The sequence below is a fragment of the Elephantulus edwardii genome, unplaced genomic scaffold (genome assembly GCF_000299155.1).
Source record: "Elephantulus edwardii isolate Elephantulus edwardi_28Jun2011 unplaced genomic scaffold, EleEdw1.0 scaffold00055, whole genome shotgun sequence".
In the NCBI taxonomy this organism is placed as follows: Eukaryota; Metazoa; Chordata; class Mammalia; order Macroscelidea; family Macroscelididae; genus Elephantulus; species Elephantulus edwardii.
Window position 1 is genome coordinate 4,003,485 of NW_006399805.1, and position 23,647 is coordinate 4,027,131.

General features: G+C 42.0%; 1 protein-coding gene across 1 annotated transcript in view; it reads left to right on the plus strand.

Moving 5' to 3' along the window:
- Positions 1-23,647, plus strand: part of EXOC4 (exocyst complex component 4) — an 877,780-nt gene that overhangs the window by 135,630 nt on the left and 718,503 nt on the right. The window contains exon 7 of the mRNA XM_006887139.1: positions 5,269-5,443. Coding sequence (XP_006887201.1) covers positions 5,269-5,443 — 175 coding nt within the window. The remainder of the gene's footprint in view (positions 1-5,268; positions 5,444-23,647) is intronic.

A 23,647-nucleotide genomic window follows, 5' to 3' on the forward strand; every position in this document is an offset into this window, starting at 1 on the left:
TTGATAAACAGAGGAGTTGCCTTGTTTATAGCAGGTGGCTCTGCTGGTGAGGAGTGATGTGCCTGTGAAAAGTACAGTGTTGACTTGAGCTTCCTTTTCCATTGTCTGCTGTCCCTCGTCTCTGCTGAGCTCACCTTCCACTCCTCCAATGCTGCCAGGCTTGCCTGTGGCACAGGGACCTCTCCCTGGGCAGCTTCTGCCTTTACCTTACCTGACCCTTGTGGATCCTCTCCTGGGGTGTTTAGATCTTTCTTTACAGATTCCATCTTTCCCCAGTGGCTTCCTCACCCGCTGCCGGATTCTACTGTCTCCTGGAGAGTTGCCTGTGAACCTTGCTCTGCTTAGTCTGCGTAGCATCCCTGAGCGACCCTCTCCTTTCAGATATTTACCACTGTTAAGATTTCCAGTGTGGGTCTCTCTCCTGAGCTCTGGACTCGAGTCTCCAAGTACCCAAGGACATAACACTTAATCTTCATACCTCTCCATCTTAATCCGACATCTCCTCCTCAATTTCTACTTTTTTTCTCTCTCTGGTAGGATGACCATTTTCAGCACTGCCCACGTTGGATCCCACCCTCTTGTGTCTGGGATATTTCCTTTGGTCTCCTCTTGGGGCTCTATCACTTTTCTAATTTGAGCCTTTGGCAGCTCAGAAGCTTCTAGAACCTCCATTCACTCATTTTTACCAGTTAGGACCCTCAGAGAAGTGGAGAGATTTTTGCCATAACTAAATGTTTGAATGTCCAAGTAGGGAGATAATGCAAGTTATACTAAATATAAGAAGGGAAACCAAGTAACACACACACTCGCTGCTCTTGGATCCCTTCTTACTGATAATGACTCTTCATTCGGTTTCCAAGGCTGTGAGTGTTCACAAAGGACTGTTCATCTGAGTGTCTGGTGGATTAAACCCAGTGATCTTGTTGTTGTCGTTGTTATCAGGGTGACATACTGCATACAGAGACACCAGGGATCCATAAGCAAGCAACCGGTGACCTCCCCCGACCCACCCTTTTAAAGAGAAAACTTAGTGCCCGCTGGTGGAAAAATGCAAAAGAACTGCTGTTGTTGTCAGAGGCCATCAAGTTGACTAGGACTAACGGCAACCCTGTGAAGAGCAGGTCTGAACCGGTTTGCTCCTGTGCCATCTTCTCCATCTCTGATAGGTGCCGTCACTGTCTTGCCGAGGATGTTCCTCTCTGACCTTCTTCCTGTCCCAGCATGATATCTTTTTTTTAAGGCCGGTCCTTCCTGGCAGCACGTCCAAAGTATCAAAGTATATGAGACAGAGTTTCAGCGCCCTTGATTTTAAGGATTTCTCAGTACTTTCTTTAATTTTTGAGACACCTGGTTCCCTTTTCAGTCTTGCATGAGTCAGAGCTCCCTGAATGCTGTCGGTAATAGCTGTGTTGAGGTTTGGTTCACTCAGTACGCAGTGCACCGATTTGAAGTCTGTAGTCTTAGCATGTTCACAGGGTTGTGTGACTATTTTCTAATTCCAGAACATTTTAGTGTCCATCAAAGAAACCACATATTTGTTACCTGTAAGCTCCTACCTCTTTCTTCCTGCTCATGTGCTTTCTGTCTATACAGTCGCCTGTTCTGTTTCTTTCATGTAAATAGGATCACACAGGTGCTTTTGTATAATATTTCAGGGTTCATCCCTGCTAGATGACATATATCTGTTTTTCTACTGGCTGAGTAATATGCTGCAGAATGGATAGTGCACTTTTGGCTTATCTGTCAGTTGGCTGGCATTGCCACACAGTAGGAATGGCCCTGTCGTGGCTGTGAGCCTCCAGGATTGGCATTAACATTTTACTGAAAGATTACTCTGTCCATGGTGCTAATGGGTTCCACAGGAAGAAAGACCCAACAGTCCATACAATCAACCATTGAAGGCCCTTTGGAGCGTCATTTTACTCTTTCATACATGGAGTCAGCATCAGTAAGGAGTGTTTCCAGGACAGCTGTTGTTGTTATTATTTATGGGAGTCTATTAGATACTTAAGGCTCTGTCTTAAAATTCGGTTCCCCATCAGCCTCTTTTCTAAGTGGAATGCCACTCTGGGGTGGACCCGCTCTGTTTTACATGCTTGATGTTGGTGTTGAGTGTCAAGCTGTGTGGTCACGGATGGAGCTCAATGGTCTCTGCATGTTCTGCATTCCTACTGGTTTGCACTGTACCTGGGACTTCACACCACTGAGAAGTTGCGACCCATCTGAGGGTACCCCAGGTGTCTGAGTGTCATGGAGCAAAAAGAAGCCAAAACCCATTAAGAGTACAAGATGAAGTTACGAAGTTGTAATTGTGTCAGGTAAGGGTATTTGGCGACATAACTGTCATTATGGCAGGAAATGACTACAATTTTCCTACCAGGAGAGTTTGAAGAATAAACACTTAAATAAATTTACCTTTGTGAGAAATGAGTATATTGTATTATTTTTCTTTGTTTGCTATATGCTATTGAAAAATAAATTATGGTCTATGAATTGATATTTGGGGAGCACAGGCTTTACAGACTCAGTCTAAATCTTAATTTGGAACGTAGAACCTTCACGTGATTAGCTATTAGTGCTGTGTGGTGCCAGATACCAATTTCATACAGATTATTTGCTCTCTGGATTAACTATTTCTGCTGTTAGGTCTCTTCTTCTGTTGATTCTTTGGGTGGCCCACAGAAACACATGTGAAGAAAGAGCAGTGGCTTAAACATAGGTTAGTATACATATGAACTGACCCTTATGAGACCAGAAAACTAAAAATGTCATTCAGAGGGGTCGAATGAGTCCCATTTACAGAGACGATGTGTAACTTTTAGATTACACATGGTCTCACCTGGGAGTACTTTAGATATTTCTGTTGATTCTGGCTCAGCTGAATTACAGTGTCAACTGGATATTAGAGTTTTGTCATAAGGCAGTTATGAGCTGTCGCATGGATACACTAATTACATTAATTGGGCAGTAAAGAAGCCATAGGAATAGATAATATGCTTTACATTTTTATGAGATTATGGCTATAACTTCTTATTTATGGTGGTTAAACCTTGTTAATTGTCACTGCTGACAAGCTCTCATGGTTTCCTATATAAGGAGTGGTGGTAACATGGGCGAAGCTGACTCTGACTTCTACCCACTTTCTAATAGCATCCAGTACACCAATAGCATCCACAGTACCAAACAAATAGATACGTGGTAAGAAACGCCACCCCACGTACACCTATACCTATTTCTATGGATCATTGAGTCCGATGCTCATTGCAAATTGACTCACAGACTTTACTCACAGTTGTGGGCTTTTTTAGGGTTATAGGTTGGGGTGTGGAGGAAGACAAATAATATCACACAGTGTTAGTCCAGGTTTTGTCCAGCATTTCCTAGCCAGATTATCAAATCACAATTCCTCAATTAGGGAAGGTCCAGGCTTAGTTCAGCAGCACAAATGCACCTCTTGTTTCCACAGTCATCCAGCAAACTTTATCTTAGATCAGTTACAAGTCAGCTTTTCCTTCAGTCATCTACTGGGCAAATTCTTTAACTATGGCTCTGTCTCTAGGGTTCCTCTGGTTACACCGTGCTACAGTCTCTTCACAGCATTGCCACAATCTCTTCACCACGTCTTTCACAGTGTAGAAAGCGCACACTTATATTGGTCCAACAGCTGTTGATGATTTGTAAAACCGTACCCCCAGCGGCAGCTAATGCAATGGCTTTAAGTGCAATTTTCAAGATTTCTGACACCACATTTCCTACTTTTTCATTGGCGTATGCATTTATTTAGGAACTGTGACTGAAGAGCCACAAACATACAATAAATACACATTCGAAGCTTTTCTAGATTTCATTATATACATATTAAATTTGTTCAGCATATGTTTGCTGTTCACTATCCTAAGTTCTCTATAGTACACAAAGGTGCTTGCTGCAGCTACACTGAAAAATGAATCATGGAGGCAGGAGGTAAAACATTGAAATCATGTACAAAGAAATGCAAAAACATGTACCAAGAAACTAAACTCCCTGATTCTAAGGTGAACTTGGTCATGAAGACCCTGAAGGACTGTGCAGACTTGCCCATAGAATTTTCAGGTCTGTAGTCAATACTCGAGGGAGCTCTGGTGGCCTAGTGGTAAGAAGCTGTGCTGCAATCCCAAAGGCACGGGGTTCTAATCTACTAGCTGCTCCATGAAAGGAGGATGGATGGGCATTCTCCTTCAGTGCAGTTAACTGCCTCTGAAAATGTGCCAGAGGGTCAGCTGTCGGTGATTCCAACTTGATGGTATACAACAACAACAACTGTATCAGTTCATACTGAAGCAAACTGCTAGATCTTGAATTGTTGGTGTATTCCACCACGTTTTCATTAACAACCAGTGCTTAATTGTTGCACCACCAGGTCTTCTAAGGTCCTTAAAGGTGTAAGATCGGAGGAAAAGGATGATTCCAGATGGATGATCAGTGATGCTGGAAGGCTCAGTGGTTGAAGGATTACTTTGCTTCTGTGGCATAAAGCTCTGTGCTATCTTGATATACATATCTACATCCTAGAACTGTGAGCGAATCGGGGGCTAAATGCACAGACAAGGAAGCCAGCTTTTGTTCTTGTCTCAGCTCCCTTGCAACCTCACTTTATGTCCTTGAGTTTGTAAAAGCTGATGTAATTGTCTGTGTGCAGCATATCTGACTGTGATGAATGAGATAACGGAGGTGTTCCCTGTGGAGAAATTGGCATGTGTTCACTTTTTCCAGTCAGCTTCAGCCTTTGGACAGTAGTAAGGACCGATTTATAACTAAGAGTTTACTGTCTTGACCATTGTGCCCAAGGCATTGTAAAGAGATAGGATGGTCTGTGTAACGTCTGCCCTGTTGTTGGAAAATGTGTCTGAATTCCTTGACGAAACTCTCAAGCGATTATGGCGAAGTAGTATTGTAATCATTGAAATATGTTAAACAAGGAACATGTTGATTGGTTAACTATTGCTGGTCTAGGTTCTTTACAGTTGGATTTAAATGTTTTAAAGAATTCTAATTTTAAAAGCAGTAAATTGAGACTCAGGCAAGATAAGGCAAGTTGCATAGATTCTACAGCTGCTTGAAATACAGCTGCTTGAAATCAAATCTCCTTTTAAGCAAAGACTTCAGATCATGGTCTTTATCATTTGACGTCAGTATTTCTCTGCTCTTTGGAGCCCAGTGTAAACACTTTGATATGCGTGTGAGTGTGTAAATTTTATTTCTTATTATTGCTGTTGCTTTTACCACTAGGCTGCTCCTTGAACTGCTGGAATTGCTGTTTGACAAGTTCAACGCGGTGGCCACTGCGCACTCCGTGGTCCTGGGCTACCTGCAGCAGACCGTGGGGCCTTTCCTGACTCAGCAGGAGGAGGTCAAACTGTATGACATGGCGGACGTGTGGATGAAGATCCAAGACGTGCTGCAGGTAAGACCCGTGCTAACGGGCGGCACCTTGACTCAGAGCAACCTAAAGTGACAAACAAACACTACCTAAACTTGACCTACCGAAACACTTCTTAAGCTCACGGTGGCTTAGTGGTAAACAGTTGAGCTTCCAACACTAAGCTACATTGCTCGAATCTGCCAGCTACTTTATGGGAGAAAGAGGTGCAGTCGCCTCTTGTGAGATTTACTACCTCTGAAAAAACCTGTTGGAGGGTCAGCTGTGGGTCATTTCTGAGTCAGCGTTACTCAACAAAACCAACCACCTAAACCTTTACTTTAATAATCATGAACCCATTGAGAAAGGAACACGTCCGTTTAAAGAAGGTGCTGCTTATTTTGTGAATGTCTCCGAGGTGATTTAAAAGACTTTTGAGTTTTTGTGTCCTGTTAATGATTGTCTGCACATCGTCTGTCCTGCCTAAAGTATCGACACTGTAGGAAAGTATCTTTAATAAAGCTGGATATGGTTTGGCAGGGAAAAACCCTATTTTTTTGACATTCATTTGTTTTGTTAAGCAAGTGGTAAATAGGAACAAATTCTGAATATGTAGCCTATAGTGATGTTATAGCATTTGCTTTTCTGTTGTAAAACATTTTACCCAAGTGGCATTAGTTAGTTAACTGAGATAATTAATATTATGATATTCTTGAACAGTATAAACCTTTATGTAACTTAGTTGTATTGACCATTTCCCATCTGTCTGCTTTTGAATCTATTGGGTTAAACGGTCTAGGAGATAAGAATAAGTCTATGAGTTATAAATGGACCGCTGATAATTTATTCAGAGATTGGAAGAATGATATTACTATTTGGTATGAAGTTACTGAGAATGAATTTGGAAATTATATTAGATTTTCTGAGTGCCAGGAGGATGTATTTGATTTGACCAGTGAAAACTAGAAATGCAATTAAGATTTAGCAGAAGCAAGTTTGACATAGCTAAGTAGAAGTGACATAGTTAGCTAGCCTATACTAAGATGAAAACAATTAAGTATGTGTAGGGAATTGAAAATATAACTATGTGGGAATGAAATTACTTGCATGGCAAATAGGAATCTTTGCAGGAAAAAAAATAAATAATGAATGAAAATTGCCTTTATTTCTGAGAATATACCATGCTCCTGTGAATTGTATGATCGATTCTTGGTTATTCATTCATTAGACATTTTTGTGGTTTTTTTTTGGTGAGGATACAGTATGCATGCTTTATTACTGGTTCAGTATAGAGAATGGGGAAACTATATCCCTTGAATTCTGTTTTCTGCCCTTCCCATAGCCCTGTGCCTGTATTAAGCATTTAATGAATGGATATGTATGGAATAAAACATTTTTTTTGTAGTTGGCAGGTTGATTGTTTAATTTCTTCGTATTGTAGTTTGGCTAAGAAATATGGACAACAGCTATCTGGAAGAGAGCCATATTTGTGCCCATTTAAATGAAAAGTGATCCAACAGAATGCAGAAATTATCAAATATCACTAATGCCACAAATAAAATTTTGTTGATGGTAATTAAAGGTGGTGGCATTAGTATATTGACAAGGAACAGCTAGAAAGTCAAGCTGGATTCCGAAGAGAAAAGAAAATCCCATTACTGATGTCACGAAAATCTCTGCTGAAAGCAGAAAACATCAGATAAAGGTTTTGTCGAGGCATTTGAATATATAGATTAAAATGAATTCTAGATGACTTTATGAAGAATTGGAATTCTTGAATACTTAATTATGTTTATGCAGAACATGATCATAGACCAAAACCCAACTCTTCAGACAGAGCAAGGGAATACAACATGGCTGAAAATCATGAAAGACGTAGGTCAAGCAGCTGTTGTGTTTTTAATCCAAGTTGCACTATATGAGGAAGCATGTGATATCAAATTGGAGATTCATCAACAGCCTGTGTCTTGCAGGTGATACAACCTTGTCTGCTGAATGTGAAGAGGAATTTTGAAGCAATTATTGATAAACATAAAAAAAACCTATAGTTTTCAGTATGAATTAGGGAACTTTGGTGGCCCAATGTATAAGGAGTTGTGCTGCCAACCCAAAAGCAAGCAGTTTGAATTAACCGGCTTCTCTGTAAGAGAAAGATGGGGTGCAATTTACAGCCTCCGAAAACTTGCTGGAGGGTCATCTATGAGTTTGTTCTGAGTTGATTGCAATAAGTGTAGGGTTTTTTCCATATGAATTACGCCTAACACATACACACACACACACACACACACACACACTCTCTCTCTCTCTCTCTCTCTCTCTCTCTCATAAAAATCTGTACAACTGGCCCAATATGCAACATCTTAATAAACTGAGAAAACACTGAAGTTGTCAAATATTTCATCTTACATCCATATTCAGTAACTAACCATGAAAGCCGCAAATGAAAAATCAAATCATGTAATGCATTGGGAAAATCTACTGGAAGGGAAGGTTGTCACCCTGACGATTAAAGTGAGGCTCACCCAGACCACACGATTTTCAGTCACCTCGTATCCACGGGACATCTGCACAATGAATAAAGAAGACAAGAAAAATCGATGTCTTTAAGCTGTGGTGTTTCTGATGAATATTCAGTATACCATGACTGCCAAAAAACAAACAGATCCATCTTAGAAGAAGTACAGCCACGGTGCTCCTTAGCAGCAAGGGTGGTCAAACTGGGTCTCCTGTACTGTAGAGGACCAGACTCTGCAGGACAGCATGGTTGATAGAGAAACAGAGGAGAACAAATGACCCTCAAGCCAGAGGGACACAGTGGGTGCAACCGTGGACGTGAGCAGCAATGGTGGTGAGGACCAGGCGGGCTTTTTCTCCTGTGATGGTGTTGCTGTGAGTTAGACTCAGAGTACTGAATATCACCACCATGCCCAGCCAGACTGCTTTAAGTTTAAGCTGATGTTTATTTTCATTGATTGTTGAAATCCCGAGAATGACACCAAAGACAACAGCAGCAGCAGCAGCAGCAACATCTTGTTTTATTATTAATCTGTCAGAAGGAAGTAATCGGTGCCTTTCACATCATGCACGTTCTTATTAAGAATGAAATATGAGAGCATCTTTTAAAGTTACTTAAAAATTAATTAGTATTAGGGACTTCAGCTTCTGGACTTAATGATGTTACCTTCTTTTAAGACAATGTGAAAGCAGATGGGTTTGATGAAGATGTTTCAAAAAGCACCTGGCTGTCATCCTAGAGAGATGGGTAGCAGCTTAGGTGAGCTCTTTCATCTGAGTGTCTTCTTAGAGCCACTTTTCAGACCATAGTGCAGGGAAGTGAAGCCAAAACAAGAGCCAGAAGTGTGTGATATATGAGAGAGAGAGAGAGACAGACAGACAGACACACAGAAGAAGAGGGGAAGGGAGGGAGGGAAAGAGGGGAGGAGAGAGGGAGGGAGAGAGAGAGAGAGGGAGAGAGGGGTATGTGCACTCAGAGGCATGAACCCTCTAGAATTTGTGCGTAGGAGACTGGCGAGGGGCCTTTTGGACAGAGATGCTGATTGTTGCTCTGTGCGGTTAGGTGATTCCGACTCATGGTGAGTAGAGCTGCCTATGTTGTTTAGGTTTTTCTCACCTGTGATCTTCATGGGAGCAGATTGCCTGACCTTTTCAACCACAGAAGGGCTGGTGGGTTCAGACCACTGACCTTGCAGTTATCTGCTGAATGCTTAATCACTGAAACACCGAGGCTCCTTTGCACAGAGATAGAGCCCCAGAAATCTGCAGAACACCGTTACACTTTGGGTCAAATGTTAAGACGCACAAGCCACAGAGCTGCGGGAGGAGTGCGGTCAGTAGAGGCTCTCCAGGTCCCAGGGTGCTCTGAGAGAGTTGCTGGGAGCAGCCTGTGCTTTAAGATCACACTTTAGAAACAGGGCTCGTCCGGACGTGTAGTAAGAGTTACTCTCAATCCCTTAAAACAAAAGCCCTGCAATATCAGCTTGCTCCATCTATGTGTTTCCTGTTTGCTAAGGCAGATTCCCCCTGAAAAAAGAGCGTCATTCTGATTCTCAAAATCACAGCATCCACAGTGTCCGAGAGGATGTTACTGTGACAAAGTAGGACAATAGGACTCAAAACTGGAAGAATGTCAAGAGAAATGAATATGTGACAGTAGAGATTCAGTGTGAAAAACAGTATATGAATTTCATGGGGGGAAAAAAGAAAGAAAAAAGAAAATAGAGATTCCACAACTAAGCTTGAGACTGCGGAAGATAGGATCAGTGAACCTAAGGCTCAGAATCTGACATTAACAAGGTTAGCATAGATTCTGATTGAGTTTTTATCACCCCTGATATTTGGCTTAATTCTGGATAACTTCTTAATGTAGTAGGATCCCATATGCTATGGTGAACAATTAATTATTTGATTGTAATCAAAGAGAACTCTGGTAACCTACTGCGAATACGTTGTGCTGCCACCCCTAAGGCAGGCAGTTCAAATCCACCTTCTGCTCCATGGGAGAAAGATGAGCAATCTCCTCTCATGCAATTTAAGCCTCTGAAAACCCATTGGAAGGTTGTCTGTGAGTCACTTCTGACTTGATGGCTCAGAGGAACAACAATAATATAAAGTAAGATACTGTGTCTTTTTAAATATATTTACTGGTACTGTAATTATTTGGATTTGTCAGATGTGTCTAATTTCCGCTCTTTTGAAAACAAACTTAAGGAATTATATTAAAAATGCAAGAAAGAGCTCTTTTCCCCTCCTTTTCTGCTGACAGCGTGCTGTACGATTTGGTTTTAACCTTGTCTCTCTAGGAATTCTTCCTACCCTTTTCTTTTTCATTTTAACTTTTACAAGGCCTACCTAGCATTCACTAGCTAGGCCTGTGTCTTAATGCCTTACTAAACCTTTTTGTCTAAAGAAAAAAACGTGCAAGAAAGAGGGGAACAGCAACAAAAAATTTTAATAAACTAGTATGCTTTAAGTGTTCAGGTCTTTTGTTCATAGGGTCGCTGTGAGTCGTCTGCGACTCGATGGCTATTAACAACGACAACAACCATATGCTTTAGATTCCTTCAAATGTTTAGTACCTAAAATGTAAAATATTTAGTATGAATTGCTGACTTATTGAATGGGTAAATTTGCATTATTACAGTGCCAATGAGTCAGGTACAATCCCTAGCATATACCTGGGCATGCCATGTCTGAACCCTGCCCTCTCCTGTGCCATCCTCATCATCTTTGACCCACTTGAGCACATTACTGCTGTCACTGTGTCAATCCGCTTCACTGAAGAACTCCTTCTTTTTTTCCACTTTTCCAAGCATGATGTCCCTCTCTAAGGAATAGCCTCTTCTCGCAACATGCCAAAATTATGTGAGATGAAACTTCACCATCCTTGCCTGCAAGATGTACTCTGGCTGCACCTTCTTCAAAATATGAAAAGTCTGTGAGATATTTAGTGCTCTTCTCGAGCACCACAACTCAAATGCATCAGTTCTTCTTCTGTCATCCTTATTCATGGCCCAGCCCTCAGCAGTATACCACGTGATTAAAAAGACCCTGACTCTGTTTTATAAAGCCCTGGTGAAAACTGAATTAGCGAACAGCAGGCCAGCCTAGCCCTAGCTCTGGCAGTGTGTGCACAGTTCTGGTCATGCGAGTGCTCTCAAGTGACTGTGGAAATGCTGTGAGCACTGACTGATTACAAACAAACCCTAGCAAGTAGGCAAATTTGCTAAAACAGAATTCTCAAATAATGAGGATGGACTATGCTATTCCTATGTGTAGCTTCAGGTAAGTGATTTGGGACTCCTTTCTCCCTGGTGTGGAGATACAGTCACACAATATAAAACTCATTTGTTTAACATACAGAATTCAGTGACTTTTAGTAGACTTAAGATGTTGGACAACTATCACCAAAATGTGTTTTTATTTTTTATTTTACTTTTCTTTATATATGATTATTGTTGTTGTTATGTGCCATCAAGTCACCTGTGACTCATAGCGACCCCATGTACAATAGCCTTAAACCCTGCTCTATCCTGTGCCAATCTTATTGTCTCCGCCACACCTACTCTCATTATTCCAGTCACTAAATAAATCCGTCTCATCGAGGGTCTTCCTCTCCTGCACTGTTCCTTCACCTTTCCAAGCATGACCTCCCTCTCCAAGGACTGATCCCGTGTTGCAACATGTCCAAAGTTTGTCAGATGAAGCTTCAGAATCCTTGCCTCCAGGGAGCAGCGTGGCTTCACCCTGTCCAGGACGAACTTGGTATACTCAATACTCTTCTCCAGCACCACAGCTCAAAGGCATCAATTCTCTTTCTATCATCCCTAGTCATTGTTCAGTTTTCTGATGCATAGCAAGTGATTGCAAGGACCATGGTCTGTATCCAGTGCACCTTAGTCTCCAGACTGACATCATTGCTTTTCAGTACTTTGGAGAGGTTTCTGACAGCAGACTTTCCCAATTAATCTTTTAATAACTTGGCTGCTGGTACCAAGAGTGTTGACTATAGAGCCAAGCAAACTGAAGCTGTTTACAATCTCGGTCTCTTCATCTATCCTGATACTACCAATTGGCCCAGTGGTGACAATCTTTGTTTTCTTGATATTGAGTGTCAATCCATATTGAAGGATGCAGTCCTTGATGTTCTGCAGCAAGCGCTACTAGACGAAAAGAATATAATATAGACATGATGAAAAAGATGAGGGTAGAAATACGCAGAAATAAAATCTTTTTGCATTTCTTTAACACCATTTAATACATCACTCTAAAACCATCCTGGGCCGATGAGCCAATCCCTGCTTTACCCTGCTCCAGCCATGGTGACTATACAAGCACTTTGTGGATATGGTTCCCTTTTATCGTGGGTACCTGACCTTCGTCCTTGTGGTGTTTTTCAGTATTGATATATGGGGGCTTTTACAGGTTAAGAGAAAGTGAACAAGATGTGCTCGAGAGTCAGGAGAGCACGTGGTGCCACGTGAGTTGGAGCCAACACAACAAAGACCTGCGAGGCTTTTCTTCGCTGGCTCGTAGGCTCCCCTGGCAGACGCCTCCCTCCTTTAGTTGGAAAGTGCATTTGTACCTGCACGTTTGTGTCTTCAGACAGACAGCGAGGTGACACGGCTGGAGCTGTCCAAATCACAGGGTGTCACAGCTTTCTCCTCGTGTTGGCCCTGAGACCACACACCATTACGCTCCTTTCCTCAGTTTTACACCCTTTTTGAAACTGTGATAATAGAAATACATGCTTTTATCCTTCTGAGGAGCAACAGCAGTTCCTTCCAAACTGCCATTGCCATCACATCGATGGCTGCCCATTCGCAGGTGTACAAGACCGGTTCACAGTAGATACTCTCCCTTCCATTTCCTGTTGACTTCTGCACACCGAGGGGGGAATGAAGAGGCACTCACATCGAGCCAACGTGCCCTCATAGTGCCACTGTTGTAAAATAGGACTGACATCAGGGTTGGGGTGAGACTGAGAAAGATGGGGTAAATATAGTGCATTGAAACAGATGAGGGAGAGAACTCTTTAAAAGGAATATGTGATTAGGTGTTATTGTCATGACAGGAGTCCAGAAAGAAGGCTGCACAGTGGAGTGGACCTTGGGGGAGGAATTGGATAACAATGAAATAATTTTTCTTTTACTTTTCAAAGAGAAGAGTGAACTGGAGTGGGGGGTGGGTGGGCAGGGACAAAAGTGCAACAATAAATGAATAGAAATCCAAAGTATGTAAATTGTTATTAAAATGAATAATAATAATAATAAAAATGAAAAAGAAATAACAATGAAGAATAAAAATGTCCACGTAGCCACTGCTGGCTTAAAGGCAGGTCTCTCCTGGGCGCGCTCAGTGTTGTCTGCTGATGGCACAGGGAGCTCTGACAACCCTCTTTGCCACTGACTGTGACAACCTGAGCAAATCACTTCACTTTTTTGGTCCTTGATTTCTTTTTCTACAGATTAACAGCCACAGAAGATAAAATTATCTTTACTTTTGTTCACTGCTACATGAATGTTTAAAAATGTGATAAAATTAACCTTATGGAGGGAGAACTTGAGGTTGGCTGTCAGGTTAGAAAATCCACAAATGTTATTGGTACTGATCCATGACCTGGAGGGGATTTTCGAGGCGACGGATGCAATTTCTATTTTGAATCCAGGTCTGATGCTAGGTTATTCTTAGGTTTTGTTGCATTCGATATTTTGGTTAGCTCCCGAATCCATACCTTTAAAGTAAAATGAGTTTTCCCTCAGTATTCTAGGCCAGATAACTTGCAAGATTTTTCTTGCAGAAATAGTTTTTTCTTCACTCCTTAGCCTTTAAAACTTTCTTCTAGCCCCTATTTTGGGCGGCATATTAAAGATGTATTGCCAGCCAGGCTGTTAAGTCTTCAGAAGGCTATTTGTTCCCAGAATTTTTGTTCTGTTTTGTCAGGGGATAGTGCCATACAATGAACAGAAGAAGTAAGTTAACATTTCAAAGTTAAGTTAAAAAATCTTCTAAATTGGAGTCTGTTTCTGTAACATCAGGACTTCTTTGTCTTGTGTCAGTTGATGACTAAACTAAAGTGGGGACGCCTCATTGCCTCCCATTGTCAAGTGTGGCACAAGTCGGAGAGAGAGCACTTAATGCCCATGGTGGCCTGGTGTGCAAGGCAGTGGACATGTCTGTCTTCTCATCAAATTTGAGAACATAGTGGCTTGGTGTGAAATACCCCAGATTAGGCAGGTCTGGCGGAAAGCACTACCCTTAAAACTCCTGGTGACCTTGGATGAGTCGGCCTGGGTCCGATTAGATGGGTCATAACCATGGCAGTGAGTAACAGTCCTAGGCGAAATTACATGACGGAGAGAGCCTCTTTGTGTGTTTTGTGGGAAATTAGACCAACTGGTATGATCTCCACCAGCATAGCTCTCAACCACCCGAGAATATTCTGCAGCAGACATGCATAATAGGTCCTTGGGTTGCTTATGCTGCTGCTGCTTTTAAAATATTCTCTGTCTGAAGCCTCCTCTGCTTACAGAAGCATGCACTAGTACACCTGGGTTCTTGGACTGCACCCAGACTCCTTGTGCTTTGTTTATTTGTTGCTATATACCAATTTCTTCAGAACTTCTGTGGTTTTAAGACCCCAAACATTTGCTCACTGCTCTGGGAGTCTGAGTGTTGAGGCAGGGCTCAGCCGGGCACCTCTGCTTCGCCTTCTATGGGCTGGCATTATTCTGTTGTCTGCACCAGGTACAGGCTGGGCATGTCCAAGAGGGCCCTTCTCCCATGTGTGGCACTGGAGTGTTTGCCCACATGTCTCCCTTCCAGACCAGTGACCTTGCAACACTGTGGCTCAGGACCTCCAGACTCCCTCTGTGGTAGCCAACTTCCATGGCAGAGCATTTAGTGAGGCCGAGACAGGAATCTGTTAGGCTTAGTGCTGGGTGTCATAGGAGACCACATCTGCTGCCTCCTGGCGGCCGCAAGGACCAGCACATCCAAATGGAAGGAGTAAGTATCCATCCTGGGAGCGTGGTAGTGTCAGGGGCTGTGGTGGCCCCCACATCGCTGCTGTTTGTGGCCGGCTTTGGCAGAGCCGCTAGTGACTGACACTGGCATTTGTTTCTTCTTGCTGGATCTTTGTCACAAGTGAAAGTCAGCATTTCACTATTGTTCCCGGCTCTGAATTGATTAGAAATATTTGAATGATTCCACGGTTCAGCAGAAGTCACCAATCTGGGCATATTAAAACAAAGGCCATTAAAGACATGCTTAGGAAAAGACACGTAATTAAGAGAATCCTTTGTTCAGGTGGATTTAAGAATATTTTTTAGGATAATTACACTGTATTTATCTGTTGCTTTAGACTAAGACACTGAAATGGCTTCTTATATTTTAGTAATCTCCTGTGTGTTTTTGCTGTTACCATTTGTCAAAATAGCACCACCCTCTTTAAAAGTTGGGGAGTCTGAGCTACAAGTGTTTTGTTTTTAGTACCGTCGCATCAGGGATAGAGCTCAGTTTACCCAGGCTTCCTTTTTTGAGTCTTTAAACCTGTGGTTTACAAGCCCAGTTTTGATTATATGTTGGCATCCTAACATCTAAATTAAGAATTTCTGTGAATTTAATTTTGTTCCATTTAGTGAAATTACTTTTTCTTTATATTTTTTGAATGAGGATTTTTATGTTGTGGGATATGTCTTAACAGGGAGTTCACGAAATATGTAGACATGTATTTAGATGTATGCAATATTATTATTGTTCTATTAAATAACAAAGATTTAGAATTTCACATTTCAAAGACTAGTGACTCCTAGCTAGTGATTTGCTTTGTCCTTTTAAAACAACAAGGAATTTTATCAGTTGGCCAGCATTGATAGAAACCTTCCTGTTGGCCTGTAGAGGTAAAGGAATTGCGATTATTTCTTTTGTGGTTTTAGCAGTGGATTAGGTGGTCTGACTATTCAGAATATGTTGGTCATTGTTGCTGAATAGATTGCTAGTCATTGGCCCATGTGAGCAGGAGGAGTAGAACTTTTCTAGAGTGTTGTTAGCATTTGGATGCAGGTCACCAGACCTTTCTTCCAAAGTACCTGTGCTGGCTTTGAGCCCAGTAGCCCCTTGGAAGGACATGGAAGACTTGACCTTTTGACCAGCAGTCAGTCTTGTGTTTAACTGCCTGTACTCGACAAGGCCTGGAGTTTTCTGTTTGTATGTTTAGTTCTGTTGTATTGACTATACAACAACGTTCAGCCGTGCCGATCATAAAAATGCTTCTGTAACCTTGACTCCCTCCCTTTCTTTCTGTCTTTCGGGTCAGGCTAGCTTTCTCTTGCCTGGATGATGGCCCCTCCAGCGAGGACGGCTGTCCAGTGGTAGAGGGTGCAGTCTTTGTTCACTTTGGTTTGCACTGCACATGTTCAGGTTCTGGAGTCCAGGTTGGTGGATGGCGTGGAAGAACATGGCAGTTAGGTGTGCCATAGTCTGCATATGCAAAGTTTAATTGAACAACTTAAAAAACAGGATGTAAATGTTTCATGCCTTTTACCCAAGACCTCTTGTTGGGGAGAAGGTGATGTAGGTGCTGCTGCTAAAGGGTTTATTCTGATCTTAGTCTCTAGAATCACCTTTAGTTGAGTGAGTTCTGTTAATGACAAGAACCTGGAAAGAAGACCCCTTCTGTGAGGCTCTGTGGGCTAAAGAGAAACCTGTTGCCACGTGTAAGACATAGCTGCACGGTGCACGGGTACCAAGCCAGGAACAATGCACCATGACATTGAACCCCATTGTTTGATCTGGTCTAAATGTATGTGTAAGCTGGTCAGTGAAGGCTTCTGTTGTCTGTGGGATCCATCCGCCTGGTCTTAGTTGTCAGGGGTGCACTGTAGACTCCACTTGGGGAGTCTGCCTCGGTAGTGACCTGACTGATTCTAATGCATTCTCCTGGCTAAGCAAATGCTGGTTTAGTCACATTAAAGATACACTTAATGGATGAGAGACATTTTCAAAAGTGAGTTTAATTATGAAAGGTTACTGTAGCGCACTTAGGAAAAGAAAATGTAGCTGTGATGATGGAGTGTTGAAACTCTGTAAAGATGGAAGATACTTTAATACACACAACTTTTAAAGGGAAACACAAATCAAGCAGCTCTGCTGTATGGGATCTCCATTTTCTGTTTTCATCACCTTTATGTGGGTCGAAGTCTGAAGGCAGCATCACTGTTGCCACCTGTTTCTCGTTGCATTGGGCAGATCTACCACACAGGACGTGGGATGGTGTTAAAGAGCACAGGTGCCACTTTGAAGACTAAGTTGCTCCTGACCCAAACCATGGTCTTCTTAGTTACCTCATGTGCATGCGAAAATTGGACGTTGAGTAAGGAAGACTGATGAAGAGTTGATGCCTTTAAACCGGAGTGTTGGCAGAGAGTATTGAAAGCGTTCAAAGGATGATCAAAAGAAAAAACAGATCGGACTGGAAAATGTGTAGCCAAATACTTCCTAAAAATGAGTAATCTGGGAAACGGTGTAGCCAGAATACTCCAACAAGTGGGTTATCTGGTCTTTCTCCATTTCTTCCCTCCCAGAGATTGAAGTATTTCTGAGAATCTCTTTCAGTGACATCTCTCTTCTAATCAGTCTATCTTTCCTTTTACCTTACAAAACAAAGAGTGTGATCCTTGAGTGACAGGTTAGACAGTTCGGACCTGGCCATGTGGGCAGCGCTCTTACGGTATAGGTTTTGTTTTGCTTTCCATTACAGGCACTTTGTAAACCTGTGCAGGAATAGAATCAGATGATAAACTCCCGAGTTACCTGTCATTACATCAGTTCCAACAGCTACTAATTTCCTACCTTATTCCTTTCTCCTTGCTCTTATTATTTTGCAAAAACCATACTGACTATAATATTATTCCATCCATAAATATTTTGTATTTATTTAAATAAGATAAGGGCTCATTTTTTGTTAAAAACATAACTTCCTCGATATCATAAAATGTCCAATTAGTGTTCATATTTCCAATTATCTCAAATGTCACATTTTGATATTTTCCCCCCAGTTAGTGTGGATCAAGATCCAGATAAAATTTAAATGTTTCAGCTTGATTGGTGAATTTCTTAAGATTGTTAATCCATTTTTTTATCTCCATCTCTCATGTTTTTAACTACTTGAAATTTATTAATGAAACTATTCCCTTTATTGGAGAGCCTTTCCCACAGTCAGTGCCATTTGCTATTTATTTTTGTCCTGTAACTTTTTGCTTGAGGGCAGAGGTTAAAGGTTGATTTCTGTGTGTGCACCTGTCTGCTTGCGTGTGTGTGCTTTCTTCACAGCTTGTTTTTCTTTTTTTGGTTGGTGCATGAGTAAGGCAATGATTGTAGTATTTTTATCTGGCGGCTGTGTGCACAGTGATTTGGCAGAGAAGGGCAGTGGATGGAGGAAGACCAATTAGAGGGGAGGTGTACTCTAGATTGGAGTTCTTTTTGCTCTTAAATTCACATTTTTCCATAATGTGTAGATGATGCAGATGGAAGAAGACTCAAATGATGTGTGGGTCAGAAGTTGATCTTTCAGCAGCTAGTGATTCTTTAGGGCATATGGACAAGACAGCTTTGAGAAGAAATTCAGGTTTGTTGTTACTGAGTCCCATCAAGGTGATTCTGATTTGTAGCAATGTCATATAAACCGAACAAAGCACTGTCTGATCCTGCATTATTCACACAATAATTGTTGGTGTTGGGTGCTGCCAAGTGGGGTGCAACTTATAGTGACCCAGTGAATAACAGATCTGAACCCTGCCTTATGCTCGACTACCTCATAATCAGTGACACTCGAGCCGTTGCTATAGTCACTTTGTCAGTCCACCTGATTGAAGGCTTTTCTCTGTATCGCTGACCCTCCGCCTTTCCAACATGATGTTCTCCTCTAAGGAATAGCCTCTCCTAGCAACATGCCCAAAGTGTGCAAGACGAAGATGCACCATCCTTGCCTCCAAGGAGCATTCTGACTGTCCTTTCTCCAGGACCGATTCCTTTGCTCTTTTCACTGTCCATTGGATCTTCACTACGCTTCTCAACACCACCACTCAAAGGCATCCATTCTTCGTCTGTCATCTGTGTTCTCGTCCAGCGCCAGCAGCATAGCAAGTGATTGAAAAGACCTTGGTCTAATCAGGAGCACCTTTGTCTTCAGACTAACATCATTGCTCTGCCGTCATTTGGAGAGGTCGCAATCTGCTTAAACCTGTTGTTGCAGTCAGTGTGTCTTGTTGAGGGTCTTTTTCTTCTTCACTGACTGTAACTTTACCAAGCGTGATGTTCCCTCCGGGGACCGGGCCCTCCCTATAACCTGCACAAACTGCATGACGTGAAGTCTTGTCGCCCCTGCTTCTAGGGCGTGTGCTTTTTCTGAGATAGAAGTCCATAGTCTGTTCAGTATTCTTTGCCAGTAGCCCAATTCAAATATGGGCCGTCTTCTTTCCTCTTCGTTATTGAGCTTCCGTCTGCCACCGTGTCTTTTACTCTCCTCCCCATGGGCGTGAACCAGGCTGAACTTCACCATAACTGAGAATTTAGTATAAGGTAGAAACCATGAGTTTCCAGACACTTGATATCCATCAGAACTGCAAAGGCTGCGCTTAATGAGAAATCACAAAAATGGTAGATAGTCTGACTGGGAACTCTGGTGGCCTATCACGTGAGGAGTTGTGTTGCCAGACCCAGAGGTGAGAGGCTTCACTGCACCAGCTGCTCGATGGGGGAAAGATACGCACTCTCCTCTCATGCAGTTTATGGTCTGACAACCCACCGGAAAGTCAGTCATGAGTCAGTCCTGATTGGATGGCAACGAGAGGAAGTCTTAATACAGTCCTTCTAATTTAAGGATTCTAAGAAAATATGTTTTCAGAGATTTCACAGATTTCTCCCTCTCAAGCTTATTCACCTACTTGTTTTAATGTTTACTTTGATCCATTTGTAAAAGGATGGACAAAGTGAATGTTTACTATTAAATCAAATCTGTACTACAGTAAGGAAATTTTAAAAAGTGATGTACCCTTCAGCCTAGGCTGTTACCAGCAAAATGATTTTAATTTCTTTCATCAGTAAATTTATGTAGCAAGTTTTATATCCCTCAAAGGGTGCAGATGTGTTGTGCTATTTTTCTCTTTTAATAGTTCTCAACCTTGAAGAAGTCATTTCTGGAACTTCCAGAGAGTTGTGCCACATCAGTGTGTGGTTGGATCTGTTTTTATTAGGACACAGAAAAGGTTTTGGAAATACATGGTTAACAGCGACAACCAGTTCCCCCAGCCCCCCCAGTCCTCCTCACCTGCCCTGAGTTGGGTCTGATCCACCAGCAGACAGCAAGCACCGCTACCATATGAGCTGCGGCACTTGACAGCAGTGCAGCCTGGAGTAGCCAGGCTCATGGACTGATTAGTGACAGCAGCGTGATGTGGTGACGCAAGAGGCCGGTGCTATTCTTGGCTGTACTGCACAGACCAGCGTCTGGTGGCAGAGCCGGCTGATGTGCCCCAGCGCCTTGCTGGGCGGGGCCGCATCTGGTGCGTGGGGCAGGTGTGCACCAGGGGGCTGGACTCATGGATGGGAGACCTGTGTAGAACATGAGCAGGGGTTGAGGCACTCGGGTCCATTCTGCGGAAATAGCACCTTAGGGAGGAGCGTGGAGTCAGGGATGCCGACCTTTCAGATGTGAGATGATGATCAAGAAATAGCACCATTGTAAACTTGGTCAGTCCGGAGAGTCATGGCTCCTCTGTGCTTGGCTTTGGTTTGATGAAGTGCTCTGTGTAAGGCAACTTAAACATTTACACAAGTAGCAGGCCACCAGGAAGGGGCTCCAAACAAAAATGGTCACTTGCTTATTGTCAGCTCCACTTTTAGCAAAGGATCAAAAATGACAGTGTCTTTTACAGTGAGAAAAGGGGAGGCAGAACACTGGGAGGGAACGTCTGGAAATTCACATTGGAAATAATGGTGCTGAGACCTTACAGTACAATTAAAAAAAAAAAAATCAGGTATGGATAGAAGAAATCAATTCTTTTCCACAATAGAATAGGTGAGCATGACAGACAGAAGGAAATGCAGACTGTAATATGAATGTCAGGGAATATTTCTGCAGTGAGAATTACTGGACCGTAGACTATTCCCCCAGGACATGGGCTTGATTTCATTGGGCATTTGATCCTGACAGATTTGAACATGCATCAGTTGGGAAATAGACTGACTGTCCCTGTGGGCTTTTTCCATTTCTCTCTTCTCTGATTTCAGCTCCTGTTGATGGTCTGATCACCTGCTATGATCAGAAAGGAATATCATTTCTTGTTTTCTACACCCAGATGCATTCTAGATACACCACTGATTGGCTTACACCAAAACTGGGGCTTCCATGCCCTGACGTTGACCCAGCCCCATCCTTCCTGATTGTATGGAATCACTCCTCTCTGTTTGAGATGCACCATCTGGACCTCTGAATGGAGGCAGATAAATCTGATGGAGTGAGCTAGTGTGTAAGGGGTCAGTATCTTCAAAGATGCCTAATAACCCAGTGGAAGTTATAAGCTGGTGTCCCAGGATGCTGTACTGAAAAAGGTTCGTTTTCCTGTTATGAACTAGTCTATCGGTAAGGGAGTTTTCCTTGGCTTGATAGGCAAGGGCATCCACTATCTGAGTAGTGCCTACTTTTCCAGCCTTGTTTTCATTCATTTCCTGCACCAATGCACAGTTTCAATTAAGTTACTCTTTCTTTCTGTGCTCCAGTATGACACTGCCTTTTCTTTCATTGGTAATATACAGTAATATACAGTAATATACAGCACATCTCCCTGTCTGTCAGATTAATCTTCAACAGTCCCTGCTTGTCTGATACCTTCCTTTTCTTTTTTTACAGCATAATTCTTCCCATTTTTTTCTCATTCATTCATTGTTGCATATTTTCCTGCCTGCCCACCCCTCCCCCCAGTTCGCTTTTCTCGTTGAAAAGAAAAAGAAATTAATTGATTGTTGTAAAATACCCCACCCACCCCCCCATTCCCAAGTCCACAGTCCACTTTACTATGCATTTCTTTTTCAGGAATCTTGTCTTGAAAATAATACCTTATCATATATTCTTTTTAAACAGTTCTCTCCCTCATCTGTTTCAATGCAGTATACATTATTTATCCTCTCTTTTCTTAGTTTCTTCCCAACCCCAATGTCAGTCCTGTTTTACAACAGTGGCACTAAGCAGTATTTGTCCTTTTGTGACTGAGATATTTCACTCAGCATTATGTCATCCAGGGTTACCCATTTTGTATAATATTTCATGAGTTCCTTGTTTTACAGTGCAGCAAAGTATTGCATTGTGTGGATATACCACAGCTTCTCTATCTATTGGTTTGTTGATGGGCACTTAGATAACAACCCTTTGCTATTGAGAACAAAGCAGCAGTAAACATGGATGTGCATATATATCCTTGGGTGGCATTTTTGGTTTCTTTAGGGTCAAATGGTATTTCTATTTGCAACTCTTTTAGAGAGAGCCATACTGGCTTTCATAGTGGTTGCACCATTGTACACTCCCATCAACAGTGAATAAGGGTTCCAATTTCTCCACAACTTTGCCAGCATTTGTTGTTTGCCGTTCTTTTTTGAATTTTGCTATGGTATCTCATAGTTGTTTTGATTTGCATCTCTCTTAGAGCTAGGGATTTTGAACATTTTTTCATGTGTTTGTTGGCTTTCTGAATGTCTTCTTTGGTGAAGTGTCTGTTCATATCCTGTATCCATTTTGCAATTGGGTTGTTTATCTTGTTTTGGTGCTCGAGTGTTCTATAAATTCTAGATTAAAGTCCCTTTTCAGACCTGTTATTGCCAAATATTTTTTCCCAGTCTGTGGCTTCCCTTTTTACCCTGTTGGAGAAGTTTTTGGATATGCATAGGGATTTTATTCTTAGAAGGTCCCATTCATCTATTTTATCCTCTCCTGGTTGTAGATTTTCCAGGATGCTTGGAAAACTGTTTATGTTGTGGATTAGCACTTCTAGAGTTCTTCCAAGCTTTTCTGTAATGAAGTTTATAGTCCTTGGTTTTAGTCCTAGGTCCTTGATCCACTTTGAGTTGGTTTTTGTGTATGAAGTTAGGTGTGGATGTATCTGAGACCCCCTCACAGATGCTCTGGTCCTCTCTCAGCCTATCTCATATGTGACATATTTATTGATCATCTCCTCGGCAAGGACTTAAGCATTTGATTTTCTACCAATCTGACACATGTCTAAGTTATATTTTCTCTACTGAATTGACGTCTTTTCATTTTAATCAGATGTAAGATCCTCTTGAACATCATTGTCTAAACTTCCTTAAATTTTACATGGTGCTTTAATATTTTTTTAACCTCATTTTCCAAAATGACTTTAAGCCTTTTAAAGGAAAAAGAAAATACTTCACTGTTGTCAAGTCATCAGTGGTTTTCTAAGTCTAAATTGCAGGGAGGAAGTTGTCTATCTTTTTTGCCTGGAGTTGCTGGTGGATTGATATATATATATATTGTGACTCATAGTGACCCTATGTACAACAGCCCTAAACTCTGCTCTATCCTGTGCCGATCTCATTGTCTCTGACACATTACCTCAGTCACTGAATCAATTAATCTCATCAAGTCTCTTCCTCTCCTGAACTGTCCTTCCATCCTCTCGAGCATGATGTCCCTCTCCAAGGACTGCTCCCACCTTGCAA